Source organism: Acinonyx jubatus, chromosome B4 (assembly GCF_027475565.1).
Source record: "Acinonyx jubatus isolate Ajub_Pintada_27869175 chromosome B4, VMU_Ajub_asm_v1.0, whole genome shotgun sequence".
NCBI lineage: Eukaryota > Metazoa > Chordata > Mammalia > Carnivora > Felidae > Acinonyx > Acinonyx jubatus.
In genome coordinates this window covers 128,875,508-128,903,034 of record NC_069387.1, presented here as the reverse complement: position 1 = coordinate 128,903,034, position 27,527 = coordinate 128,875,508, and the positions used below count along the sequence as shown (strand labels likewise).

General features: G+C 59.2%; 2 protein-coding genes across 11 annotated transcripts in view; both read left to right on the top strand.

Annotated features, from left to right (window-relative positions):
* Positions 1 to 27,527, top strand: part of CARD10 (caspase recruitment domain family member 10) — a 91,352-nt gene that overhangs the window by 22,750 nt on the left and 41,075 nt on the right. For 2 of the 3 annotated variants that reach the window (XM_053226763.1, XM_053226762.1), the window contains exons 18-21: positions 1,281 to 1,439; positions 1,535 to 1,650; positions 2,141 to 2,253; positions 2,371 to 3,308. In XM_053226763.1, coding sequence (XP_053082738.1) covers positions 1,281 to 1,439; positions 1,535 to 1,650; positions 2,141 to 2,253; positions 2,371 to 2,605 — 623 coding nt within the window. In that variant the 3' untranslated portion in view covers positions 2,606 to 3,308. Of the gene's footprint in view, positions 1 to 1,280; positions 1,440 to 1,534; positions 1,651 to 1,861; positions 2,003 to 2,140; positions 2,254 to 2,370; positions 3,309 to 27,527 lie in introns of those variants that run through there. The other variant, XM_053226764.1, reaches the window with a different exon arrangement.
* On the top strand, positions 7,082 to 25,538 carry MFNG (MFNG O-fucosylpeptide 3-beta-N-acetylglucosaminyltransferase). 8 transcript variants are annotated; one of them, XR_008300507.1, is made up of 9 exons: positions 7,082 to 7,160; positions 7,191 to 7,614; positions 12,777 to 12,825; positions 13,139 to 13,241; positions 13,662 to 13,815; positions 15,978 to 16,063; positions 17,827 to 17,992; positions 18,400 to 19,655; positions 21,508 to 21,570. XR_008300507.1 is itself a non-coding variant. In XM_027070809.2 (8 exons), exons 1-8 carry the CDS (start codon positions 7,360 to 7,362, stop codon positions 21,572 to 21,574), a joined length of 966 nt encoding a protein of 321 aa, XP_026926610.1. In that variant the 5' UTR covers positions 7,140 to 7,359; the 3' UTR covers positions 21,575 to 22,461. The 8 variants fall into 8 exon arrangements, 1 of the variants encoding a protein (XP_026926610.1); XR_008300506.1 differs by adding an exon at positions 25,182 to 25,538 and having other exon boundaries at positions 7,140 to 7,614; positions 19,570 to 19,655; positions 21,508 to 21,789; XR_003424218.2 differs by adding an exon at positions 22,128 to 22,461 and having other exon boundaries at positions 7,140 to 7,614; positions 19,570 to 19,655; positions 21,508 to 21,789.

The following is a 27,527-nucleotide window of genomic DNA, read 5'->3' as shown; positions in this document are numbered from 1 at the left end:
GGGGAGCAGGGCATCCGGGGCCTGAGACATGGGCTCCCCCTGGTGGGAGATGGGCCACCGGGGTTGAGGGAGCCAGTTGTGGGGAGGCACCGGTGTGCGAGTGTGACCGTGGGGGTGTAGGACCCCGGGGCTCACGCGGGCCCGGGTCTGTTCTTGTCTGGCGGAGCAGTTGTAGTGGTGTTTCTCACGTGTGTGTGCCGGCCGGTGCCAGTGAGATCCCCGAGCGGGTGTCTGGAAGGCAGTAGGGGGGAGGCCTTGGGTCAGATCGGGGAGGAGGGGTTGGCGGAGCCCGGAGGAGGGAGTCGCAGGTCCGAGGGGCAAGAAGACGGTGGTGAGGGAAGACTTCCCGGAAGGGAAGTTGCCTGAGGTGGGGTTTTCGGGGATGAAGAGGAGTTCGTTCCCGGCACAAGGCGCAGCTGTGCGAAGGCACAGAGGTATGGCTGTGTGTGACGCGCGTGCAGAACACTGAGTACAGCAAGTGCGAGCCAGACGCCAGGTCTGTCACAGAGTGTGCTTGGTCCAGGGGACACAGTGGTACCTCCCCTTGGAGCATATGGCCTGGGGGGGGGGGGTCAGGGGGAGGCAGCTGCCCGCCAGTCAGATCATCGTACCCGTAAACATAATTTTGAAGCGTGACACGTGTAATAGAGGAGAGCTGGGTGCCTTGGAGCACACGCCAGAGGCCCTGCACGTCTGGGGACCAGGGAAGGTGTAACCTGGGCTCTGAGGGGAGTGTGGGGTCTAACTGGGCCATAGCTGCTGGGCTGGGGCTCTGGCCTCCCCGAGTCACGCAGAGGCCCTGTGGTTGGAGGCAGTCGGTCCGTGTGCTGGGGCACGTGACTCGCTGCCCCTCTAGGCTCTGGCAGGGCTGGGTCACCCACGTGGGGGATGCGCCCTCTTTCCTGAGGGTCGCGGGAGGTCACTGGCACGTTGAAAGCAGGGGACTTCCGGGATCTGACTGTAGGTTTAAAGCCTCTGTCTGGCTGTTGAGAGGAGAAGGACCTGGAGTTGGTTGGGCAAAGGTGAGGCGGGCAGGGGATTGGGGCCAAGGCTCCTGCAGGGGGCTGCTGTGTGTGTGTGTGTGTGTGTGTGTGTGTGTGTGTGTGTACATGCGTGCATGTGCACAGAGGAACAGCAGCAGGTCTTAGGGGAAAAAAAAGGGGGGGACTTGAGAAGAGCGGATGGGGTTTTGAGGCTCCAGGGGCTGGCCACCCTAGGACGGAGGAGCTGGGGCCCTGCCTGCACCCTCACCTCCTCTGCCCCCCACCCTGCCGTCGTAGAGCCAGAGCGGAGCCTCAAACCCTACAGCCTGGTGCGGCCGCTGCTGGTGTCCGCCCTGCGGCCTGTGGTGCTCTTGCCTGAGTGCCTGGCACCCCGGCTCATCCGCAACCTGCTAGACCTGCCCAGCTCCCGGCTGGACTTCCAAGTGTGCCCCGCGGGTGAGCCTGGGTGCCCGGGGAGGGGAGGGCCGGGCGGCACCCACGGGCGGCCGGGCCCACAGGGCCCTTCACCACTGCCTCTCGCCGCTCTGCAGAAAGCCTCTCTGGGGAGGAACAGTGCTCGTCCTCAGCACCGGGAGCCCCCAAGGCCCAGCCTGCCGCCCCTGGGCTGGGCAGCAGGATCCGCACCATCCAGGAGTCTGTCGGGAAGGTAGGTGCTGGGGCGGCGGGGAGCTGCCCCTCTGGGGTAGAGAGCTGGTCTGAGTGTGGGCCTGAGCCGCTCTCTCACAGAGCCGCCGGGCGAGTCCCGTCCCTTCCACGGGCCTGTCTCCTCCCCTGCGGATGGGGGGGCCGGGGCGGTGGAACGCGGGTCCCCTTTGAGGTGTTGGGCTGGTACACCTCACCTGTCCGTCCCATCCCAGACTCGCTGCTACCTTGGGGGCCGGCTGGGGGCTGTCAGACATGGGAGCGCCGGTGGGGTCCGCTCCATCCCGTCGATGGCGAGGCTGAGGTCCAGAGCGGGCACGTGACTTGTGTCCCCAGGTCTCCCACCTTCCCCTGGGGTACTTTCCTCGTTGCCAGGGCCCTTCTGGTGGGGAACACGGGACTCTGTAGGGGGCTGTGCCTGGAGGGCCTAGTGGGGGCAGGGAGGTCAGCGTCTCTGGGCTGAGAGTGAAATGTCGCCTCCGTGTCCTGAGAAGAAGCACTGCCTGTTGGAGCTGGGCGCACAGGGCGTGCGGGAGCTGGTCCAGAACGAGATCTACCCCATTGTCATCCACGTGGAGGTGACGGAGAAGAACGTCCGGGACGTCAGGTGAGGGAGGGTGAGGCCAGCGTTTCCTCCTCCTTGAGGAGGTCCCTGTCTCTCCGCCTCCGTCCGCCTCGGTGTCTGTCCCCTCCTCTGACCGCCGCCTGTCCCCTCTGCCGGCAGGGGTCTGCTGGGCCGGCCGGGCACCCGGGACTCGGAGCTGCTTCGGCAGTGCCGCAGCTCGGAGCAGGCGCTCTGGGAGCTGCCCTGCTCCTGGGTGCGGGTGCCGGCCCACGCGTGGGGCCACTCGGAGGAGCTAGCCAAGGTCGTGCGCGGCCGCATCCTGCAGGAGCAGGCCCGCCTCGTGTGGGTGGAGCAGGGCAGCGGCAGCAGCATCTGCGGGAGCAGCGAGGCCTGAGGGGCCCCTCTGGATGCCCGCTGCCTCCTGGCCCGCTTCAGAAGCCGTCGGCGGCGGGGACCCCGGTGTCCGCGGTGGAGCTGGGGCCCCGGCCCATCCCGAGCCCTCCTAGACCCTCGGACCCTCGCACGCGGGCTCTTACTCGAGTGGATCTGTGGGAGCCCTCAAGGCGGAGCCCCCACGCCCCCCCCCCCCCCCGTACTCGCTGCTCTGGGCCTCCCGAGTGCCCCCGTGTCCGCGTGATTCCACTCGCGGGCCCCACGCGCGCGTCCGCATCCTCAGCCTATCGCTCACCCGGAGCTTCCGAGCTCTCACTCCTTCGCACAGGTTTACACGCCCAGGTTCTCAACGGCAGGCACCTGAGGACTCCTGGGTTCTCAGCCAGTTCTGCTCAAGGAGCCCCGAGCTCGTCCCGCGTGCCCCTGCCCGCCGCCGGCCCCCCCCCCCCCCGCCCCTCTCGCGTTTCTGCTGTGTACTTCCACATGTGGGCGCCGCGGCGTCCCCGGCCCTCCGTGCCCCTCGTGTCTTCCCGTCACACGTGTGTCTGTGGTTTTCTCCCGTGTAAATGCCCCACCCCACCCTGTGACACTTGGGCACTGACACTCCTGTGCTCCTGGGGAGCACACCCAGGACCGTGTTCTCACAGCGCCAGCTCCCTGCGGTGACTCACCTCTCAGAGGCACACGGGTGGGGAGAAGGGAATGTATGGCTCGTTGAGTTCTGAACGGGCCTTTTTCACTCAGAAGCTGCACATGACGTAACATTAAACAGTTTGTCATAGAAGCTGGTGGCCTTTTGCTCGCTTGCCTCCCTGGCCCCGGGGCCCCCTCTCCACCCTCCCGACTTGTCCCCACCCCCCCAATCAGGCTGATAACCACCTCTCAGGCCCCTGCTTGCCCACGGGGAGGGTCAGATTTCGTTCCTGACTCATCCCAGAGCCGCGCGCCATCTGTGCTGGCATCACCTTACCCGCCCCCGAATGACCAGAGAAGCGCCCCACAGATGGGCCATCTCCATGCTCAGCCTTACCCGTGTCTGATCATCAAAGGAGGGTCCCCTGGAGAGGGGACACCAAGGCTAGCAGGGTCCGGTCTTGGCTTAAGGGGCCCAGCTGCTGAGTGCAGGGGGCCAAGCGCAACCCCCCCCCCCCCCCACCACGTGCACAGTCAGGTCCCTGAGACCGTTGGACCAGAGAGGATGGTCTAAGCAGGATCACCACGGGGGCTGCCGCTTATGCCTAGGGTCTGGGATTCTTTTCTTCAAGAAGTATTTACTGGACCTGTGTGCCAAAGTGCTGTCCTTGGTCATCCTATGACCGTCCTCTGTCACCGTGATGAACTTGGGTCGGCCCCTGGCGATTTCAGGGGGAATGTTTACTAGGTGGAAGGAGCCTCCAGAGCAGAGTCTCAGAGGCCGAAAATGCGTTGGGTGTGGCCCCCTGGGGAGTAGTAGGAAACGAGGCTGGGAAGTCCAAGTTCAGAGGTAGGGGCTGCCTAAATCGTAGTGTCCTTTGAGGTCTGGCTCAGACACCGTCTCCATGAAGGCTGCTTGATTCTCCCAGGCCTTGGGACTTCTCTGTCATGCCGTGTTCTCTGCCTTGTGGCAGGACGGTGGGTGCCTGTGGCCCCCTGGGTGTGGAGACTGGGTAATGATGCTCATCTGGGTCAAGGAACCTCCCCACTTCCTTGCTGTGTGTCTGGCCCAGTGCTTGGTCTATGGACATAGGAATCTGGGTGACGTTGCAGGACCTCGGTAAGGCAGCTGCCTTTGCCTGGTCTCATGTTAGGTGTCCTTCCACTGGGGTGGAGAAGCCCACTAACCCCTTAATCCTCACCGGGTCTTATTTTTGTCCCCACTTTATAAATGATGAAATTAAAGTTCAGAGAGGTGAAGCAACTTGACCGAAGTCACATGGCTAGTAAATAGCCCCGTCAGGATTTGAACCTTGGTCTGTGTGGCCCAAAGCCTGGGATCATCCCCCGGAGATGCTGTGCTGGGAAGATGGGCCACGAAAGGGGCTTGGCATGGGGCCAGCCCACAGGAGGGTGATTCCCAAGGGTTGATTTTCTTTTCCTCTCCCTCAACAGCCACGGTGCAGGGGTGGGTCACAGCGGGCCCAGGCTGATTCACCAACCATCTGGTACTTTCTTGTGTTTAACGAATATTTCTTGAGCTCCTACTATGTGCCGGGCACTATTCTAGGCAGTGAGGATTCAGTGAAGAAAAAAGAACTCCCTGTGTATACTCAGGAGAAAGACAATAGAGAAGTGGAATATATACAGGGTGTTGGCAGATGAAAAGTGTTGTGGAGAGAACACAGCAAAACAGGATAGGTCTGGGGGCTATGAACGAGGGGAGAGAAAATATTGCAATTAAAAAAATTTTTTTAACATTCTTTTTTTTTTTGAGAGAGAGCGTGAGCGGGGGAGGGGCAGAGAGAGAGGCAGACAAAGATTCCGAAGCAGGCTCCAGGCTCTGAGCCGTCAGCCCAGAGCCCGACACGGGGCTTGAACCCGTGAACCGTGAAACCATGACCTAAGCCGAAGGCGGACACTTAACTGACTGAGCCACCCAGGTGCCCCAAACATTGCAATATTTTTTTTTAGTTTTTTTTTTTAAACGTTCGTTTATTTTTGAGACCGAGAGACACAGAGCATGAACGGGGGAAGGTCAGAGAGAGAGGGAGACACAGAATCGGAAGCAGGCTCCAGGCTCTGAGCCATCAGCCCAGAGCCTGACGCGGGGCTCGAACTCACGGACCGGGAGATCGTGACCTGAGCTGAAGTCAGACGCTTAACCGACTGAGCCACCCAGGCACCCCATTGCAATATTTTTTAATGTTTATTTATTTTTGAGAGAGAAAGAGCATGACTAGGAGGGGGCAGAGAGAAAGGGAGACACAAAATCCGAAGCAGGCTCCAGGCTCTGAGCTGTCAGCACAGAGCCCGACACAGGGCTTGAACCCATGAACCGTGAAACCATGACCTAAGCTGAAGGCGGACACTTAACTGACTGAGTCACCCAGGTGCCCCAAACATTGCAATATTTTTTAATGTTTATTTTTGAGAGAGAAAGAGCACGACTAGGAGGGGGGCAGAGAGAAAGGGAGACACAGAATCTGAAGCAGGCTCCAGGCTCTGAGCTGTCAGCCCAGAGCCTGACGTGGGGCTTGAACTCACAAGCCGTGAGATCATGACCCAAGCTGAAGTTGGACGCTTAACCGACTGAGCCACCCAGATGCCCCCTCAAACATTGCAATTTTTAAAAAAATGTTTATTATTTTGAGAGAGAAAACACATATATGTGCAAACAGAGGAGGGGTAGAGAGAGAAAGGGAGAGAGAATCCCAAGCAGGCTCCACACTCTCAGCACAGAGCCCGACGCAGGGCTTGAACCCACGAACCGTGAGATCGTGAGGTCATGATCTGAAATCAAGGGACGCTTAAGTGACTGAGCCACTCAGGTGCCCTGACGTCGCAGTTTTTAAAAAGTGGCCTGGGAATGCCTCATAGAGAACATGACATTTGTGTCAAGAAATGAAGGAGGTGAGGGAGCGAGACATGCAGACCCCTAGGGAAAGGTCCAGGCAGGAACAGCACGCGCAAAGGTCCTGAGGTAGGTGTGCACCTGGACTGGCCAGAAGCCCAGTGGGTCTGGAGCGGAGGGAACAAGGGGAGAGTAGTAGGAGGTGGGGTTGGGGCCAGCAGGCTGCTGTATGTATGATCTTTGGCCTGTGTTCTGAGGGAGATGGGGACTCCGTCAGAGGAAGGATGAGACGTGAGTGGCCTTGTGTCCAGCCTGATGGAAGCGGTGTCTGCAGAAGGCCCTCTGTCCACAGCTGGCCGGGAGAAGGGTGGCAATACAGACTGCTGAGTGACAGGGGGTGCGGTGGGCTACAGCAGGGGAGATACGCTTCGAGGCCTCCTGTGGCCCAGACGAGGCACTGGCTCTGTGGCTGAGCCGCTAGATCCTCCCATGCCTTTTGTGCTCAGCGATCAACTGGGAATAACTATCCTGGCGCCGGCGTGAGGAGCAAAGGAACTGAGCCACCTGCGGTAGGTGCCCCGGAGACAGGGAGGGGGGCAGCAGGGAAGGCTTTGCGGCGGAGGGGACCCTTCCTTGAGCCGAGCCTTGACGTCCAAACGGCATGAAGCTTGGCCAGAGGAACCTGGGTGACGACGGGGAGGATGGGGGAGAGCACGCAGGAGGAGGTGCATACAGCGAGAGGACACGCCGGGGAGGCTGGCGAGCGGGAGCCCCGAAAATAACGGGTGTTGAAGGGGCTCAGCCGACAGTCTCCGGGGAGTGGGGAGGCTGGGACGGCCCCTCCCTTCCACGGGGCGTGGAGGGTTTGTTGTCGCCCCCACCCCCGCTAGAGCAGCTGGCCGGGCCGGGGGCTGTCCCTTCCGCGGTGCCTGTGTGGTTTCCAGCCGCCTCGGGGGCTCCCCAGGGCCGGCCCCGCCCCTCGGGCTGCGCTGGAGGCAGGGGCGGGGCCTGGCCCGAGCGCCGGGGCGGGAGCGCGGCGGGAGCAGGTGGAGTGGCCGCGGCGGCGGCGGCGGCGGCGGCGGCGGCGGCGGCGGCGGCGCTGCCATGGCTCCGCGTCCCGGCCCAGAGCACCAGCCCCCACCTCGGCCCTCCTCGCCTGCCCCTGGGGCCCACCAGACTTTGGCCTTTGCCGGCGCCCCAGCCTAACCAGCCTCCCCTCGCTGTCCGGTTGGGATTTGGGGGCTGAGCCGTCTGGGGTCCCGGGGCCAATGCAGTGCCGCCTCCTCCGGGGCCTGGCGGGAGCCTTCCTCACCCTTCTGTGCACGGGGCTCCTCTCCCTGCGGTACCACTCGAGCCTGTCCCCCGACGGCGCGCGGGAGGCTCCCGCGCTGGGCCCGCCAAGCCCTCTGTCCCCTGAGCTGCAGTTGCGCGATGTCTTCATCACGGTCAAGACGACCCGAGCCTTCCACCACTCGCGCCTGGAGCTGCTGCTGGACACGTGGGTCTCCAGGACCAGGGAACAGGTGACAAGTGGGCAACTGTAGGCCCCCAGAGTGGCCCCTGACCTGAGGGACTCGTGGAAGCCTTTCCATTGGGCTGGGGTCCCCGGCAGCCTCCCAGGGAGAAGCTGCCTGCCCACCTGCCCTGTCTGGACTCCACTCCCGGCTCCTCCTTCCTCCCAGGATCAAGGGCTCCTGCGGCCCCTGCCTGTGCCCCTCACTGGCTCTGGAACCAGGTGGTCCTCATGCCCACTCCTCAGTCCCTCCTGGGGCGGGGGGCGGGGGGTGTCCCTCTGTTCCCTGGCTGTTCTAGCACAGGCTTTCCTCCTGCCCACCTTGGCCCGGACCCGCGATGGGGACAATGCGGGGGCGGGGGTGGGGGTGGGGTGTTGGGCGGCTGGGGTAGAGGCCTCTGAGAGTCCTGACTTCTGACATGTGCCCAGGCCAGGCTGCACCCAGTCCAGGCCCCGGGTGCTGTCCTACCGCCCTGGCTGGGAGAGTGGAGGACAGGGGCTGAGCTGCCGAGGACACGGGAAGGTCTAGGTGGGGCCTGTTTGGGAGGGAGAGGGGCGGGGGGCATCCTTTCAGAATTGCCGACGACCCCTGTCCCCTTGCCTCTGCTGCCCAGGGTGTGTCCAGGGCAGCGGGCCCTCATCTCCTGTGCTCCTTTCCTGTGGGGCAGTTTCTGAGGGACGGAGGGAGGGAGGCAGGTGTGCTGTGGGGGTGGTGGTTGAGGCTGCCGTGGGGGAGAGGTCAGAGTGGGGGCCAGCTGTGGGATCGTGTGTGTGTGTGTGTGTGTGTGTGTGTGTGTGTGACGTGGCTTATGTCTTTCCGGGCACAAGCTGAGTCCCTTCTGGCTCTTGCCCTCCCCAGACCCGGTGCCCTCCCCAAGCAAGGTCAGTGATTTGGAGTTGTTGGGGAGCCATCTCTGGGAGAGGTGGAGGGGCACGTTTACACACACACACACACACACACACACACACACACACACACACACACATACACACACACTGTCCCTATGGCGGGCGGCTGGCTCAGTGGGAGGAAGTGACTGAGCCTTGGGAGGGGGTTGGGGGCTCCCGGGACACTGAAGAGCCAGGAAGGTGATGTCTGCAAGAGCCCAGGGCCTTCTGGGGAGAGGGCACCCCCACCCCTGACTTCCTGGCCGTGATGTCCTGGCACCCTATTTAAACCTTTCTCCGCTGGGACCCCAGCACCCAGGTTCTTCCCTGGGGCGCCCCCACACACAGCTTCTCCTCTTGGGGAGAGTCTGGTTCCTCCTGCGGAAGCCGCTGAGCCTGGCCCTCCCCGCAGACCTTCCTGTTTATGGTGCTGTGTCTGTGTGTACCCGGGAGCGTGCCTCACGTGGTCTGAGGCCCTTTCCTGCCTTGTCTTGATCGCCATGGTGGTGCCCTTGCCCCGGATGAGGAAACTGAGGCCAGAGGGAGGAAGTGCTTGTCCGCAGCACCCTGAAGGCCTGGGGGCGCAGAGCCCTGGTCCCACCTCCCGGTTGGGACCCTTCCTTCTCTGTTGAGACCCGGGACCTCAGGGCTGCCTGGTCACTGGGCCCCAGGAGAGGGTCCTTGGGTGCCCAGCCTGGGTGGCTGGCCCTGGCAGGACCAGGTCTGCAAAGAGAGGAAGCAGCTGCCCACTCCCTGCCTCGAGCTCAGTCCCAGATGCCAACTAGGCAGCCAGAGGGAGTACCTGCCGGGTAGCTCGGCAGCCAAGGGGCCGCACATGCCTCACTCCGTTTAACCCTCACAACAGCCCCCGAGGGGCAGGCACTGAGGGTCCTGTTTTATAGGCCAGGAAGCTGAGCACAGTTAAACAGAGGTAGGAGATGAGTTCACTCAGTTGCACACTCCCACCTTCTGCCCCCAGCACGAGGGGCAGAGGCTAGAAACCTCGTCCTTTGAGGCAGAGTTGAAAAAAGGCAGGATGCTCAAATTGAGGAAGAGGAAGGGAGACCGGGGGACACCCTGCCATCCCACTGCCTCTGGGTCCTCTTTGTCTCCACCCTTTGAGCCCTTTGGCTTATCCGTCTCTGTGATCTTGGCCAAGTCTCTCTCCCTCTCAGGCCTCAGTTTCCCCGTCTTCACAGGACAGGAGGGTCTCGGAGCCTCTCTCAGCTCTGCCAGCAGGAGCAGGCCTGAGCTGGTTAACTCTCCAGGGCTGGGCGCCCGCCCCAGCTGGTTAAGGGCGGCCGGGTGGCAGGTGGGCCTTTGTGGCAGCTCGCGTGCGGCCTTTGTCCCGGGGAGAGGGGGTGGGCTGGGGGAGGCCCTTTTTTGTGATCCATGGGGAGCCTTTCCCTTCCCCACAGTCCCCTCGAGGGCAGTGGGTGGGGGTGGGGGGAGCGCTGTGGGCCCCACATCTCCCCTCCCCTGCAGCAGATGGCCCCCAGCCGCCCCCTCCCCTGACCCCAGCAGGCTGACTGTCCTTTTGTTTCCTGTGAGGTTTTAACCATTGTCAGAGTCTCCTCCTTAAACAAATTAAATGCAACCCTTGGCCCAGAGGAAACTCTGCCCACTGCTCTGTGCCAATCTCCGGGTTCCCAGGGACGGGAACACGGGCCTCATGCGCCCCGCCCAGCCCCCCAGCCCTGCTGCGGGACCCTCTCCTTCCCCCTCCCCCCACCGATTCCGGCTTATTCATCCATCGGCAAACATCCCTGACCCATTTGGCCCATGCTCCCAACTCGAGAGAGTTCCACTATCTGGTGGAAAGTTTGCCAAGGAGCAGGGCAAGAAAAGCCTGATTTATTTTACTGGCTCTCTGGGGGCTGTGTGGAAAACAGGCTCCCGGTGGGGGCAGGACCGAGCAGGGAGACCAGGGGAAAGGTGACTGCAGCCAAGCAGGCAGGAGTGGGCTGGGCCGCTGGGTGGCTGTGGAGGCTGGTGAGGAGAGGTCGCATCCTGGGTAATTTGTAGGTTGGGTGAGCAGAATTTGCTGACATGACTGGATGTGGGGTGTGAAGGAAAGAGAGGAGGCATGGTGACCCCAAGGTGCTGGGTCCCAGCCAGATGGGGAGGGCCCAGAGGAACACAGGTGGGCGGGGGGGGGGCCTCCGGCACTGAGTGTGAGGCACCTGCTAGCCCCCCCCACCCCCCGGAGAGGTCTTGGATGAGGTGGGATTTCATGGTTTCTTGATGGCGTTTAAAGCCAAGAGGCTCAATAGCATCCCCGAGGCAGCGGATGGGATAGAGAAGGGGACCAGCACCGACACTTTCTGCGAGGATATCCAGGGACCTACAGTGTCAGCTAAATCTGAAAAGGTGGGGGACAGACCCGAGGGAGAAGGGCTCAGAAGGTGGATGCCACCCAGGCCTCCCGGAGGTGAGCCAGTGCCGGGACAGGGGGGCGTAAATCAGACCAGGCCCGTGCCCTTCAGCGTGTCACTGTCTGGAGGGAGACACCGAAGGGTAGATTTCCATAACCGAGGGGCTGCTGTTACCATGAGGAGGGACAGGAGGCTGAGGGGCACATGGGAGGGGGGGTCGGGCAAGAAGAGGGCACAGTATATGCAAAGGCTCAGAAGGGTGTGCGTGTATGTGGCACATTTGGGGAACTGAAAGGCCTTTGAATTTAAGAGAAGAGGTGGGGCAGGAAGTGATGAGATAGGCTGCATTAGGCACAGGGACTGGGTGGCCCCTCATGGCCGCACTTAGGACGCTGGCCTTTGTCCCAGGGGCAGTAGGGAGCCACAGAAGGTACCAGGTAGGGTGGTGGGTAGGGGGTATTATCTGGTTTTGGTCCTGACAGGAAAAGAGATCTGAAGGTCTTGCAATAATCCATGGAAAGATAATAGTGGCTCAGAACAAGGGCCATGGGTCTTGGGGAGACAGGACTGGTTCCCTCCTGCCCCTTCCTGGGCCCAACCCTGGCTTCTGGCCTCCTGTGCCTCAGTTCCCCCTGAGATAAGAAGCTGAGCCTGGCTTCATTGCCAGCTCTTTCTCGTCCTTTCTCACGCTACTTCACTTTGCCCTCACAGCTACTACTACTCCCCATTTTCCGGCTGGGTAAACTGAGGCTCAAAGCAGGCGCTGATCTGATCCGAAGGGCTGGTTCCTGGAAAGCAGGGAGGTGTTTGTGGCTGAGCGGGGAGGGGCGTTGCGGTCAGAGGCCCTAAGTCTGGAGGAAGGGCAGGGCTAGCGTGGCCAGAGTGACAGATGGGGGAGTCGAGGCCCTTTAAACGGGTGAGGATGCTTTCTCCTTGGTCCTCACTCGGAAAGAGTTCAAAGTTGTCAGGACCCTGGGCAGGGCCACCTAAGCGTCAGAGGAGGCCCTCGCTGTGCTGGGCGGGTGAGGGGACCTGCTGGAGCAGGGAGAGGCGCTCGTGCTCTGCTCGGTGTGGAATGGGGGTCAGACCAGTCCCCGGCCGCCGGTCTCTGTCCTGCCATCAGCTGCCCGTGGAGGGTTTGTCTCTGCAGCTCATTCGGTTTGTGTTCAGTTTCTTTGGGGGTTGAGCGGCTTCTACCTGCCTGGGAGGTGGGGAGGAGAGGTCCAAGGCCTGTGGGCTCGAATCCCAGCTCAGCAGTCGCCAACTGTCCGACCTTAGTCTGTCACTTAGCCTCAGTTTCGCCATCTGCGAGGGAGACAGATCACGACACCTGTCTTGAGGTTAAGTGAGGTCCTCAGGGACCAGGAGCGTGCAAGCTGCTGGTGGGGCGCCTCTCCAGTCTGGGAGAGAGCTGGGCTGGATCACGATGTAAAATTTCCGAGCTGAGCAAGGGCCCTGTGCCCTCCCAGAGAGCTTCTGTGGCTCTGAAAGCCGTGACTGTCTCCCCAAGCAGTGCGGTGTCCCCGTGCGTGGGTCTGTCTCCTGTCAAAGCGTCTAGGGTTGTGTACGTGTGGTTAGGGAGGGGCCATGTGGGACTGCAGTGTGTGCATGTGTGTGAGATAGAAGACGGTGTGACTCTGGTAGGGTCCCCGTGGGTGCTGGTGTGCACCATGAAGTCGTGTGGCTTTGACAGCTGGGTTGTGTGTGTTGGGAGGCGGGGCGGGGGGGGGGGGCGTAGCCGAGAAAGTCCTGTTGTCTTAAAGGCGCGTGTGACGGTGGGAGGGGGTGTGTCTGTCACTGATGGAGGACAGAGGTGTGGACAGGTGTTTTAGCAGGGGCTTGGCTGTGAGGGACCCCCGGGGCCTGCCCTTGGCTGACTCTAGTCCTGACTCCCCTTTCTCCTTCTTAGACCTTTGTCTTCACCGACAGCCCAGATGAAGGCCTCCAGGAGAGACTGGGTAACTCTGGGTGGGGTGGGGGCCCCTCAGCTGTTACCAGGGAAAGGTGGGGTGGCTGGCCCGGGGCCCTCAGGAAACAGGGCTGCCCACCCTTGGCATGTGGGGAATCCCCCTTTGCCCAGGATGAGGGGCAGGCTTCTTTGCTGGAGACAGGTATGGGTTTGGGGAGGGTCAGCTCTCCCGGGCCTCAGTTTCCCCGTGTGTAGAATGAGAATGCTCCAGGCTGTCTGAGGTCTTGCTCTGTATTCTCACAGTGTGCGGGGCTGTGGGAAGGACCTGGGCAGGGTCCTCTGACTCGTCCCCACTTCTCCAGGGTCCCACCTCGTGGTCACCAACTGCTCCGCTGAGCACAGCCACCCCGCCCTGTCCTGCAAGATGGCTGCTGAGTTCGACACCTTCTTGGCCAGCGGGCTGAGGTGAGTGTGCCTGGGTCTCTGGGGACAGGTGTGGCCTGTGCCTCAGGCTGGTTCCTGAATAGGGTTTTGTGTCAAGAAAGTGAAGTTTGGCTGGGTCTTGTGAATCTCATCACGTAGGGCCTCCTGGGGTCTGTCTCTGGGCAGACTGTCTGGGTTCAAGTCATGCCATTTACCGGCTGTGGGATCTTGGGCAAGTGTCTTAACCTTGCTGAGTCTTGGTCCCCACGCGTTAAGTGGGCACACTTTTCTCGGGAGCTCACACGAGATGCTGTCTGGCTCAGACCATGTGCCTTAAATGTCAGCTACTCTCCCTGATTTTGTTGACTTTATTATGGGGGGGGGCTCAAGGGGAGCCTGGTTGGCCAGCAGCCCTTGGGAACCCTCCTCCAAGCTTAGCATCCCCCCCTTGGATCCCCACAGGTGGTTCTGCCACGTGGATGACGACAACTATGTGAACCCAAGGGCACTGCTGAAGCTGCTAAAAACCTTCCCACAGACCCGCGACGTCTACCTAGGCCGGCCCAGCCTGAACCGGCCTATCCGCGCTTCGGAGCCCAGGCCGCACAACCGCACGGTGGGTCCCTCCCTTCCTCCTTGTGCAGCGGAGGCCACGGGTGTGGGCTGTGGCCAGGCCGGGGGGCGGGGGGATGGGGCAGGCAGGGGCAGGGCTCAGAGCCCCTGGTATCGTCATGTAGTTGTATCAGCCGTTCAAGTGCCCAGTGCTGCTGGGCCAGCTGGCCGATTGTGCTGCCCGCAGCCCCTGAGCCCCTCCCCTGCGCACCCCTCCTGTCTACAGACTAAAGAGGTGACACCTGGCCCAACGGGGTCCCCAGCTTCAGCTCCAGACCTAGATGGGCACTAACGAGGACTGTCAGATTTAGGGAAAAAAACCAAGCCCCGAACCAGGATGAAAGTTGCATTTGACTTTCAGATAAATAGGGACTCATTTTTTTAGTAGAAGTGCGTAGCATGGTTCTCTCCGTGTCCCCAGGCCCCGCCAGGCCCCTAGGGGGCTCCCTTGGCCCCAGGGAAAAGGCTAGTGAGGGGGTCCCCCTCCCTGGAGGCAGCGTATGGAGCAGGAGCCCCAGGCTGTAGGGCTCTCTGCCTCCCCGGCTCACCATCTGCTTCATCAGGGAAACCAAGAGCAGGAAACACAAAACCTTAATTATCAGCGGCTAATGGGGCCTCTGAGCCCTAATTAAATCCTCCCGGGCCCTGGCTGTGTGTGTGTGTGTGAGAGTCGGCTCCAGGTGAGCTGAGGGGTGCCCCAGGAGGCCCCCGCACCACCACACGCTTGGATGGAGGGGTTGAGAACTCTGCTCTGGAGCCCGACTCCCTGGGTTCACGGGCCACCTGTGCCGCCTCCTGGTTTCGTGACCTTCGCTGAAGTCATCCCGCCTTTCTGTGCCTCAGTTTCCTCACCGGTGAAATGGGCGATCAGCGTCCCCACCTGACAGGGCGGTTGTGAGCAGAATAAGAAACAATTTAGCGAGGTCACCTATCCAAGTGCTTGGGATGGGACCCGACATGTGATGACACTAGTAAGTGTTAGCGATCGGTACCCAAGCCAGCTCGGCCTTCCTCTCTGAGCCTCATGCTTCCTGAGCAGGTTCAGTACTGCTGGGCCCACCCAGGCCCCGACTCCAGGACGTGCACGAATATTCTTCTTGCACAGACTCCTAGGCGGGATTCCCTAGACTCCGCCCCAAAGTGTCCCAGCCTGTTCGGATTCTGGGGTACCCTCCGGGTTGTTGGGGGGGGGAGGGCAGCAGAATCGGGCAAGAGCTCCGGCTTGGGCTCAGTCCCAGCTCTGGGACCTCCGTTCTCTGTATCTCGTCAGCTCATCTGCAGCACAGGACCCCATATATCCGTGCACAGGGTTAAGGCACGTATACTTTACTTTAATTGTTGTTGTTACTTTAATTATCTGGGAGCAGAAGCCCTGAGCCCACAGTTCACTAAACAAGCATCAATTGGACACCTACTGTGTGCCAGGTCCTTAAGAACCTGTTTACCCTGCTTTATCTAAGAGGGCCGCATTTCCAGAAGTAGCTCATTGAGGTGGTCAGGAGGAGGACACAGGGCCAGGAGAACCCTTGGGTTTCACAACCGGGGCAGATGCACTCACAGGTGACAAATCTGCGATCCAGAGGGGAGCAGTGACTTTCTCAAGGTTACACGGCTGTGCGGTGGAGGAGGCCGAGGCCCCAGACGCAGGTTTCCCGACTTCCTGCCCAGGGTTCTCACTGCTGCATCAGGAGGGATAACCCCCACCCAATGCCGCATGCATCAATTAAGCACCAACTGTGTACTCGGGAGAGGGTAACCTCAGGGAACTTGTTAGTCGCGAGCGGGTGTAGCCGAGAGGGTATGGTGTTTGCTTCACAAATCCCCACGGAGGAGGGGGGGCAGAGAGTGGTTTACACCCCCAAAGGTACACTCATGATTCCTGAGATGGCGATGTCAAGGGGTTTGCTGGCCTCCGGGGCTCGCGGGCCCGTCTGTCCTTCTCTCTTTCCTCCACGGGAGGCCCCCTTCTCTCCTCGTGCAGAAAAGCTTTCTCCCTCCCAGGAGCTGTAAGTGGCGAGGCCAGTGCCCCTGGCCGGTGATCGTGGTGTCGGGACTATTGCTCCCAAGCCTGGAGCCATGCTGGTTGGGGGTGAGGGGTGGTCTGGCCGTTGCCCCCACCCCCCAGGCTCACCCTGAACCTTGGCCCTCCCCTACCTCTCCCCCCAGAGGCTGGTACAGTTCTGGTTTGCCACTGGGGGCGCTGGCTTTTGCATCAACCGCAAACTGGCTTTGAAGATGGCCCCGTGGGCCAGGTAAGCAAAGCCCCAAGGTGGGGTGGGGGGAGGGGGCAGGGGGAGGGGAGGGCCTGGTGCGGGCGGCCTTTGCAGCAGGAAGGGCTCGGGAGTGAGCCCCTGAGGAACTGTCTGGCATTCATGCTGTGTCACAGAGTTACACAGTTAGTGGTGAGCAAGCCACCTGCCTTCCTGCCCTCAGGGATACACTGCCTAGGGCACTGTGCCACTCACAGGCGAGTTGTGTCATCTCTGGGAGCCTCCGTGCCCCCCTCTGTAAAACCTAATAATATAATAGCTAAGGGCTGTTGTGGGGGCTAAATGGGGAAATGTTTGGGTCGGCACCTGGTCTGAGCCAGGCAAGTATTAAGTCCCACGTGCAGCCCTCTTCTTCCTGGTAAACGTCACAGGGGAGGTGAAGGCCAAGTTTAGGGGGATTCAGAGGAAGGAAGATGTAGGGCCTTCTGCCTGGAGACGGGAGGAGGGCTTCCTGGAAGAGGTGGTGTTTGGACTGGGATAGCCCTAGGGGCCCCCAGAGTGGGGTGGGAGTACTGGTTTTCTGGAGAGCAAGCGGCAAAGGCCTGGCCTCTCGAGGTCTGCTTGGAGAGGCTGCTGAGAGAGGCTCTGAGCCAGGCCTGTGCTTCCCCAAGAGTAATCACAGCCCCTGGGAGGAAGGTGTGTTAGCCTCCTTTCCACAGCTGAGGAGACTGAGGCTGTGAGAGGCCGAATAAGTGACTAGTCCAAGGTCACTCAGCTGCTGGCTCTGGCTCCAAGGTCTGCACAACCCTGGCCTGCTCTGATCTGGATGGGCGGGGTCAGAGTGGTCCTCCAAGTGCGGGGGGGTGGGGGGTGGGGGGAACTCAGGTCCTGGTTAGAGGTGGTAATGCTGTCCTCGGGCATGCCGACGGCAGATATGTACTCGTGACCAGGGGACATCCCTGTGCCTGGTGCCCCCATCTGGGCTTCTGCCCACCTTTACGGGGTATTTGTGTGAATTGGGAAAGGTACCCCCTCCGGGCAGGTGCAACCCTCGGGCACGGGCTGGGATGGGGAGGGAAGGCGGGGCTTCTGCACCCACTGGGCCCCCTGTGCAGTGGGGCAGGCTGGCCCCCGGGGGAGCTCGTGGGGTATGCAGTCAGGTGGTGCCCTTAACCTGGGACACTGCTCCTCCCCTCCTCGACGTCTGGCTGACTCCAGAATACCCTGTGCGACTCCCTTTAAAGACTGCCACTGTCAGAGTGACATAAAAAGCAGACCAAAAGACTGCCACCTCCTCTGGGAAGCCCACCTTACCCTCCCGGTGTCTCCCAGGCCTCATGCTTCCCTCTTAGTGCCAGTCTTAGTCTGAAACGACCTGTCCCTCCATCTCCCTTCAGAAGAGGGCAGCAAGCATTTCTTTCTCATCTCTGTATCCGCAGCCCTAGCATGGCACCTGGCACCAGCTAGATCCTTAAGCTCAACAAAGAATGAATGAATGAGTGAATGCATATAAAGAAAAGAAGGGATACATTTAGAAGGGGCTGCTTCTTACCACTCTTCCTCTTAATCTACACAATGGCCCAGTGAGGGCAGGGCCGTTATCACGCCCATTTCACAGAAGAGGACACTGAGGCTCCCCAGGTTGGTGGCTTGCCCGAGGTCACCCAGTGCACAGGAGGCAGATGGTACAGCTGAGCTCAGCTCTGCCAGCTGGCCCTGGTGGAGGGAGGGCCTTCTGGGAGGCAGGGAGAGCTCTAGGTGCCGAGGGCCTGGGCCGGTGGCCACAGCACGGCTCTGTCTCTCAGTGGCTCCCGCTTCGTGGAAACAGCCGCGCTCATCCGGTTGCCCGACGACTGCACCGTGGGCTACATTGTCGAGTGCAAGCTGGGTGGCCACCTGCAGCCCAGCCCCCTCTTCCACTCCCACCTGGAGACCCTGCAGCTGCTGGGGGCCGCCCAGCTCCCAGAGCAGGTGAGCCGGCCTCGGGGCAGTGGGGGAAGGGTGCGGGTGGGGCTGTCCCCTACTGATGGGGAAACCGAGGCCCACGGTGGCAAAGGACCCTCAGAAGGGCACACAGCGACTCAGCCCTGCCCACCTCCAACCCTCAAGGGTTAACGTTTGTGATGCTCCAAGTTCTTTGATCTGGTCCTTGAATGCCAGCTGGAAGGACCTGCACGGAGCAGAAGCAGCTTGCCTTCAGCTTCAGACCGCTCCCCTCGCTGCCCGCTCCCCCTTGTCCCTCTGCCCCTTCTTCAAACTTCCATCCTCCCGCATCCCTCCGAAGGGGCCAGGCCTGCCCTTTGCAACGTTGCCTGTTGGTCGTCCCCCCTTCATCAGAGGTGGCCTGCCCGCAGCCCCCTGCTTTCTTTCTCACCCAGACGTGGCCGGGAAAGCCCCTGGGGTCCTCCGCCCAGCAGCTCGAGTCAGAGTCCTTTGGTGGCAGAGGACAGAAACGCAACCCAGGCTGGTCAAACAAACAAGTACGCTTATGGGCTCGCGTCCCCGAGAAGCCGCGGGCTGGCTTGCCAGGCGGGGCTGAGTCTGCCTGCTCACGCTGTGCCCGCTGTCACCTGTCTTCCGGACACTGGGCTCACCCTCAGGCAGGCTCGCCCCTCATGCTGGCGGGGTGGCAGCCCCAGGGTTCCACCGCACCCGCCAGAGGAGAGCTCCCCCTTCCGCCCAGTCCCGGGGCTGGTGCTCGTCGGTTGGAAGGCCTGCTTGGGTCACACCTGTCTCCTACCAGGGCCAAGACTTAGTGTTGATTCTGCCGGCAGGGTTGGTCCCAATGGGACTGCAGGGCCTGAAGCCAGGAAGAGGGGGACAGATTTGGGACAACCGAAACCAGGTACCCTAACGGTTGGGATTTCCAGAATCCTCACTGTGCCAGGCACCAGGCCGGTGGCTTTATCTGCTGTACTCTCTGGTTCCTTACAACGTTCACATGAGGAATGTTCACGGACATTCCCATTCTGTAGGTAGGGAAACTGAGGCCAGAGAGCTGAACTAATCATGGCACGGGGCATGAAGGGGATTTGAGCCCTGCCTGGATGGCCCCTAAGCCTACAGTCTTTAACCGCTGCGCTCTGCTGTCCCTGGACAAGGGGCACCATCTCATGTCCTCACTGCGAGTAGAGTGACCTGAAGCTCCTGGAGGAGAGGGAGGGCCATGGCCCCGCCGTGAGTCTCAGGAAACCTCTGTCCAGGCATGGAATTTGCTGGAACTCACTTCCCTTTTCGCGACTCAGTTTCCTAGTCTGTAGGCAAGGGACTCATACCAGCGTCACAGGTAGGGTGGACTGTTGGGCACCCAAATGGAATCCGGGCATGGCCGTGCCCTACAAGCTTGAGGAGCCTTGTGGAGTGGGGTGGGCTCCTCAGCGAAGCTCTCAGGGCTAAGGGTGGGGTTTCAGGTACAGAGGCAGGCTCTGCGTGCCCCTCATGATGTCTTATGTGCCTTCCCTGCTTCTGCGCAAACACTGCCCCCTTGTGGGGTCCCCTGAGGGACACCCGGCCAACCTGAACTTCCTGCCCCGCTTTTCTCTGCCCAGGTCACCCTCAGCTATGGCGTCTTTGAGGGGAAGCTCAATGTCATTAAGCTAGAAGGCCCCTTCTCCCCTGAGGAGGACCCTTCCAGGTGAGTCCGGGGGCCCAGAGTGTAGGATTGGATGACAGGGAGCTGAATCCAGGCGTCCAAAGATGGGAGAGCCCGAAGGGAAGGAGGGCCCTGGCGGCTGAGAGCAGAGAACCGGGAGCCGAGGGAATGCATTTCAGTCCCTGCTCTGCCCCAGGATTGCTGTGTGACCTTGGGCAAATACCTTGCTTTCTCTGGGCCTCGGTCTCCCCATTTGTAACACAGGGAGGCAGCGTGTTGTGGATCTGAAGGGCTCTCCCCGTCCTGATCCTCTGGGATTCTTCAGGAGCCCCTGAAAGACTGAAATGTCTTCGCTGAGCAGAGGAGATGCTCTAATGGAAGAACTTCAGGCCCCGATGGGAAATTTTTATTTGAGCTTTTGTAGGCTCTGTGTTTCCTTGATACTCTTCCGTGGTTCTCTTCAGTGGGTAGATGGTTGGAAAGAGGGCTAAAATGCCCCCGAGGCACCTTCCGGTTCTGCTCTCAAACAGGCCACAGGAACATTAGGCCTGTGAGAACACAGCCTGTGACTCGATGTGCTGGGAGGGCGGGCCTGCTCAAGGAAGCCGGTGTGGCTGACACGCAGAAGAAAGGGGAGAGAGTTACCCAATGTGGTTGGTTGGAGATGGGGCAGAGGACTCCCCAAGGCCTTGTAGGCTCGGTCTGGACTTTGGCTTGACCTGAAATGGAACCCCTGGGGGAACCAGGCTGCCTGGCTCTGAACTTGTGCAGAGCGGTCTGCGTGGAGCAGAGGGCTCACAACCGTTCAAGGGCCCTGGGGCCAGGGCTGCATCGAACAAGTTGGCCATTACAAAGAGGCAGAGTTTGGCTCAACATAGGGAAAAAATTCAGATTTCTAAGATGAAAGGAGCAGCTGCCTTCTGATGGGGGTGGGCTCCTCATCAGTGAGGGTGTACATGCTGTGGCTATATCTCTCTAAGCCTGAAGATTCTAGAATCCAAAGGTTCCTGCCTAAAAGAGCTGGAGCTGACTGCGGGCTCAGGTACATGTGATCGGATAGTCTAGCCTCGGCTGGGGTCTCCTCATGGCATCTCTGGCCCTTGAAGTCTCTCTAAACGGTTGGTTTTCAGTAGGGGCCGCCGCCCCAGGGACATCTGGCAATGTCTGGAGACATTACAAAAAACATTTTTTTTAATGTTTATTTATTTTTGAGAGAGAGAGAGCAAGCATGAGCAGGGGAGGGGCACAGAGAGAGAGGGAGACACGGAATCCGAAGCAGGCTCCAGGCTCTGAGCTGTCAGCATGGAGCCTGATGCGGGGCGTGAACTCACGAGTCTTGAGAGCATGACCTGAGCTGTAGTCGGACGCTTAACCGTCTGAGCCACCCAGGCGCCCCAAGGAGACATTAAAAAAAAAAATTGTTTTCAATGTTTATTTATTTTTGAGAGAGACAGAGAGAGAGAGAGAACGGGGGAGGGGCAGAGAGAGAGAGGGAGACACGGAATCTGAAGTAGGTTCCAGGCTCTGAGCTGTCAACGCAGAGCCTGATGTGGGGCTCAAACCCACAGACCGCGAGATCATGACCTGAGCCGAAGTCGGACGCTCAACCGACCGAGACACCCAGGCGCCCCTCCAAGGAGACAGTTTTGATTGTTATGAGTCAGGGGGATTCTACTGGCTTCTAGCGGGTAGAGCCCAGGGGTGCTGCAAAACATCCTACCATGCATAGACCGCCCCACAACAAAGAATTATCTGGCCCTAAATTTTAATAGTGCTGTGGTGGAGAAGTTCCTCTCCAAACCATCTGAGACGTGTACCCCCCCCCCCCCAGGAGCCCGTGGACTGAGCCTGGGGGTCAGGGTGACCATCTTGCCCATTTCTGGTCTCTCCACAGGTTTCGTTCCCTCCACTGTCTCCTCTACCCAGATACTCCTTGGTGCCCACAGCTGGTGGCCAGATGAACCCTGAATTGCTGGGCAAAGATTGGGCTGAGGCCTCTGGTTATCCTTCGCCTCCCCAGGCAGCCCTGGGGACCTGTGGCAAGTGCCCTTTGGTGGACAGTCCCTGGCATGGCCTCTGAGCGGTGGGCCAGCCCAGGGTTGGATGGTGGCTGGCAGTGAAGGCATGCTAGGCCCCCGGGAAGTGGATTGGACAGCCCGGGGAACAGGTGCACCAGGTGAGGGCCAGAGAGGCCCCAGGGACTGGGCTTCTGTGGGTCTTGAGTGGCTGGATTGAATAAGCATGGGGGGCCCTTGAGCTGGGCTGGGGCTCAGGGGTCCTAACCCTCTAGAGAATTACCTGGGCCCCTGGTGGGGTCTGGCCTTCCACCCCCAGCTCTGGTCTCTGTCGTTCCCCCTGGGGCCAAGCACTGGGCCGGCCTACTCCCGGCTCCCTCGGCTGGAGTCCCAGCCCCGGAGGGGACCCAGGTGGAATAGTGGCAGAATCCGGGGTCTGTGGCAGATACGGGTGTTGCCGACCAGTCTCCAGCTCCTTGCTCCCACCCCTTGCTAACAGATCCCATTTTGTCTGGAGAATCAGCCTGCCCAGACTCAGATCCTGGCTCATGATGGACCCCCGCCGGTCGTGATGATCCTTTTGGTCATTTTCCCAGCCTCCCTTGCTCAGTCTATTAGTATGAACTAAACGAAGCCAATAGGGAGGCTTCTGGAGAGGCTTCTGGGGAAGACCAGGCCCGTATCCCCTCTTCCTGCTGTGAATGTGGGTGCGATATCTAGATCCGGAGTGGCTGCCTCGTTATCACGAAGGAAAGGCCATGACAATCATGCACGCTTGTCCCTTTTGGCATCTGGTTCTGTAAGAAAATTAAACCCTTATTTGTTTAAACCTCTCTTGGTCTAGTTTCCTGTTAGATCTGCAGCCACTGTGTTCCTGGCTGGGGCGGGGTCTTTGCTCTGCCTGTCACAGTGGGGATGGTGGTGTTGGTTTGGGCCCTGAGCTACATGTCTCTGCTCTGCCCTTGCCGGCTGCGTGACCTTGAGGAGCCCACTTGCTCTCTCTGGCCTGTTTGCCCATTTTATAGATAAGAAAAGGAATACCTTCTTCGTGGATTGATACCTGCGTGAAATGCACAGAGCCGGGCGCGGGGAAGAAAGGGCTCAGTGAACAGTGAACGGTGACCGTTACTAGCGTGTGCTTGGGTCACGGTCAGCCGGGGCGTGTGAGGGTGTGCATGGGTGTGCGAGGGTGTGTGTGCGGCACGTCCCCTCTCTACACAGGTCTGCGCAGAAGGACACGTGTGTGCCATGAGGTGCTGGTGTGCCGGGGGCTGCTCCTTCTCTCTGCCCTCAGAGCCTGGGTTGGGGGTAGCCAGAGAATTGGGAGAGGCAGAGAGGAGACTCAGCTGAGGGAGTCAGCCTCTGGTGTCAGATAAAGGGACAGTTTGACAGCCACGGTAGGAGATAAATCAATGCGAGCACCCTTAGGATTGCAGGTCCCAAAGAGGTTGCATGAATGAACGAAAGTGATCACGGTGAAATTTCAGGAATGCCAGCGCAAAGGTTGGGGAGGCTTAAGGATGTGAGGCCTCTTCTCCCCACGCATCCTTCCCGGTGATATCGGGCCACCATGGGGCTCTGGGCTGGGGGCAGGCGGGAAGACAGAGGAGAGATCCTGAGGCATGGAGGGGCCTTGAGCCAGACAGCCAGGGCTGGGGGCTCCTTGGAGCGCACCCTCCAGCCCTTGAAGAACCTTGTCCCTGATGCCACTCCGTCTGGGGTCTTGGGAACCACTGAACGCCAGTTCAGTGCCTCAGCCCTGGTTTCCGCGGAGGAGCTTGAGGCCCAGAGAGGGACTGCCGTGTGCTTGTGGTCACACAGCAGGTCAAGCACAGAGTCGGGCTGCTTGGGCCCTTCCAGGGCCTCCTTTCTTTCTGGGCTAACCCAATGCTGGGCTTGTGGGACGTGAACCGAGTAGGGGTGGGCCTGGCCCTGCAGCCCTGGTGGGGGATGGAGGGATGTGCTGCACAGCTGTTGTCCCCTCCACCCTGTATGTGGAAGGCTGCCGGCCGGCCTGCTTTTAGAAGCAGCAGCAGATTTGCGGGTTGTTCCCAGATCCTGGGGGTCGGTGGAGGGAACAGGGCTCGGGCCATCTGCTGCCTCCATTGTCCCAGAATAGCTGTGCTAGGGAGGGGGAGCAGAGTCAGCAAGGATCAGAATTGGGATGGAGGAAGGGGGTGGGTGTCTGGATTTAACCCTTTGTATGTTTGTGTGGGAGAGTATAAAGCTGCCCGCACTCTGGACTAAGGTGGCCCGCGTGGGCCCCACGGGCAGGATGGGCAGGATGCGGGAGAGAGGCAAGGTTGGGCCACCCTGTACTGGTCTTGGGCAAGTATCATTCCCATTTTGTAGATTAGGAAACTGAGGCCCAGAGAGGAAGAAGGCCGTGGGTCCAGGTCCCAGGGCTTAGAGGTGCCAGAAGCAAGGTTTGGAGCAAAGTGCGGGACAACTCCGGAGACTCCTCTCCACTCTGCCATCCGGGTCTGGGCCACTGTCAGTCTCACCTGTGTTACCGCGGTGGCCTCCTCGTCTCCCCTGGTGGATGCCCAGGTGGTTTCACCCAGGTGGGTGATCAGCCTGGTGACGCTCATCATTTTTAGTGTCACCCCAAGGGGGAAAATCTGACCTTCAGTGCTCCTGATAATGATGCCATAGGAAAGGAACAACACCACCCAGGAAGTCGGCTGGCCCAAATAGTTGACCCTACACCAGCCAACCTTCTGGATCTAAATACCAGTTTGCAGGAAATGGGGGGACAGTGGAACGTGTTAAATGACACCACGAGGGTTCAGCCCACCACAAAGGGGATTCTTCTCCAGGATGGACTTTGTTTCTTCAAGTAAAGATAGCATCAAAGGCAGAAGGAAAGACTGTTACGGATGATAAGAGATTGAAAAGGCATAGGAACCAAATGCAACGCATAGACTTTGTTAAGATCGTGGTTCAAATAAATGGACACTAAAAGGGTGTTGTTGTTTTTTTTTTAATTTTTTAACGTTTGTTTTTGAGAGAGAGGCAGACAGACAGTGAGCCGGGGAGGGGCAGAGAAAGAGGGAGATACAGAATCCGAAGCAGGCTCCGGGCTCTGAGCTGTCAGCACAGAGCCTGAGGCGGGGCTCGAACTCACGGACTGTGTGTGAGATCATGACCTGAGCCGAAGTCGGCTGTTTAACTGACTGAGCCACCCAGGTGCCCCTAAAAAGGTGTTTTTGCGAAAAGTGAGGAAACTTGGACATGGGCTTTGTCGTAGGTGGTATTAAGAAATTGTTAATTTTATTAGGTATGATCATGATATTGAGGTTCTTTTTTTTTTAAGTTTATTTAAGTGATCTCTACACCCAACGTGGGGCTTGAACTCATGACCCCAAGATCAAGAGTTGCATGCTCTTCCAACTGAGCCAGCCAGGTGCCCTGAGGTTCTTTTTTTTTTTTTTTTTTAAATAAGAAATGTTCTAATATGTAAGAGATACATTCTGAAATATTTTTGTGTGAAATGATACAATGTTGGGAATTTTCTTTGTTTTTTTTTAACATTTACTTATTTTTGAGACAGAGAGAGACAGAGCATGAACGGGGGAGGGGCAGAGAGAGAGGGAGACACAGAATCGGAAGCAGGCTCCAGACTCTGAGCCATCAGCCCAGAGCCCGGCGCGGGGCTCGAACTCACGGACCGTGAGATCGCGACCTGAGCTGAAGTCGGACGCTCAACCGACTGAGCCACCCAGGCGCCCCGGGAATTTTCTTTAAAAAGAGCTTGAGGGGAGGAACGAAATAAGAATGGCTAAATAGGGGTGGTCTTTGAAGTTGTGTGATGGGAACGTGGGGGTTCGTTATGCTATTCTTTTGACTTTGGGGTGTGTTTGAAACTTTCCATAATAGAAAGTAAAATAAAGTGGGTCTGTGGATGTTCCATTTGTTGGCTCTGGATCTCCCCCTTCTCTTTCCCCCTTCCTTTCCACCTCCCCCATGTCCCACATTCAGGGCCAGATAACATCTGTTCTCATCAGACACAGCCGTCCTGGTTCCACTTCCTGTTCTCCCCAAACACCCAGAGAAAGGAGAGGCAGACCTTGACCGGAAGCTGGCCCTGCCTGAATGGCATTTGGCCCATTGCCTGGTTTCCCCAAGGCCGACCCTGATTTCTTTTGGTTCTGAGCACTTGTTCCAGCTGCTTTGTAACCCAGTGGCTTTCTCCCTGAGCACAGCCATTGGGCACATCCCCCCACCCACTTACCCCTCCTCCTAGCCACCCATCCAATAAGAATTTACTGCTCACCTCCTCTAGGTGAGTAGGGGGAGGCATCCCTGTGTTAGAGGTTACACAGGGGAATCAGGTGCAAGCCCAACCCTTGAGAGGGAGCTCAGATGCTAGTTGGGACGTATTGAAACCATGGCACATCATGTAACGATGAGGAAACAAGACCGCGGAGCACAAGGAGGAAGGACTCGGATTTGGGGGGCCTACAGGGCAACAGGGGTCAAGAAGACTTGATGTGCGAGGTGATGGTGGATCTGGGTCTCGAGCCATGAGGAGATCAGAAGGAGGAGAATGTATCACACATCGCCTTTGCAGATAAGGCTAGGGAGACCCCAAGGAAGGACACAAATGTTGGTTATGGTTATGGGTACTACTGTTTTCAGGTGACTCCTTATCACACCTTGCAGGCTAAAGGTGAGGTATGGACCTACCACAGTGTCCACATAAAACAGAGGGAGTACTTTCCATCCCTGCCTCCATCATCTCCTCCGGAATGCTTTGTAAGTTTCTCCCAGAGCAGAGACTCTGCTGGGTGCATTTCTGTGCCTCACAGTATCTAGTGCAGCGCTGGGCACATAGCAGGTACTTCATCGGGACCAACGACCATTTCAGCGAGTCAACTTTAGCCGGTATCAGAACGGCTGCATTAGAATCATGGGTACTTGGTACAATGGGATTCCAGGGCCCCATCTAAGATCCTCAGAATCCCAGTCTCCAAAGAAGGGGCTCGGGAATCTGTACGTTCACCTGGTTCCCCAGGAGGCTGTAAGTTGCCGCTGGGCTAAAGAGCGAGATGGGACCCGAGGTGGGTTCAGCACCATGGACAGAAACCTCGCTGTCCCCTCCGTCTATTCTTCCTGGGACTAGCTGGGGCAGAGCATTCTACGTGTGTATGTGTGGGGGCTCACGGTCTAACCCAGATGCGGAAGAGGCGACACCTGTGGCCTTGGCCTCCTTGTCACGCAACCCTCATATGTACTTCAGCAGTGAGTTTCAGGGCAAGCGCTGGTCCTGCTGTCAGAGACAGCTCTGACTGCGCAGAGAGGGGTCATAGAATACATATCCCCTCCATTTCTTGTATAAGATGTAAATGACCCCCATACTGTGCAAGCAGCAAAGCATGGAGCCTGAGCCCATGGTTTGAGTGCCTACTGTGTTCAAGGGCTGTGCTGGTAGCCAAGGGGCACGTAGGGATGAGCAAGATGTAGCTGCCACCCCAAGGAACCCACAGCTTGTCAAACACGGTTCATTGATTGTTAGAAAGGAGAGTGGCCTTGAAGATAACCTTGAAGATAACCCCCTGATAACAAGTCAGCAAGTGTGTGTACTGAGAGGCAGCCAGGGGAGTGGAAAGGACAGACATCTAGTGGCAGAGGCTTTCTGGGTCTAAGACCTGCCCCTGGCACAGACTAGCTGCGTGGTCTTGTGCATGCTGCTTAGCTACCAGAGCCTCAGTTTCCCAATCTGAGAAACGGGAGTGATGACACCTCCCCCTCCCCCATCCCAGGGCATTTACAAGGAAAGTGCTCACTCAGTCCAAGGCCCATGACACAGCTCAAGCACCACTGATTTGCTGACAGACTCCAAATTTATGCCAGGCATGATGTCACATACCATGAGCTGGGTGGATGCGAGCTGGCA

What these genes read in the sequence shown, in the direction of transcription:
- MFNG (XM_027070809.2), top strand. Translation starts at nt 7,360, where the DNA reads ATGCAGTGCCGCCTCCTCCGGGGCCTGGCGGGAGCCTTCCTCACCCTT. An exon ending in TTCTTGGCCAGCGGGCTGAG is followed by an intron (nt 13,242 to 13,661) that starts GTGAGTGTGCCT and finishes GGATCCCCACAG; the next exon opens with GTGGTTCTGCCACGTGGATG. An exon ending in AAGATGGCCCCGTGGGCCAG is followed by an intron (nt 16,064 to 17,826) that starts GTAAGCAAAGCC and finishes TCTGTCTCTCAG; the next exon opens with TGGCTCCCGCTTCGTGGAAA.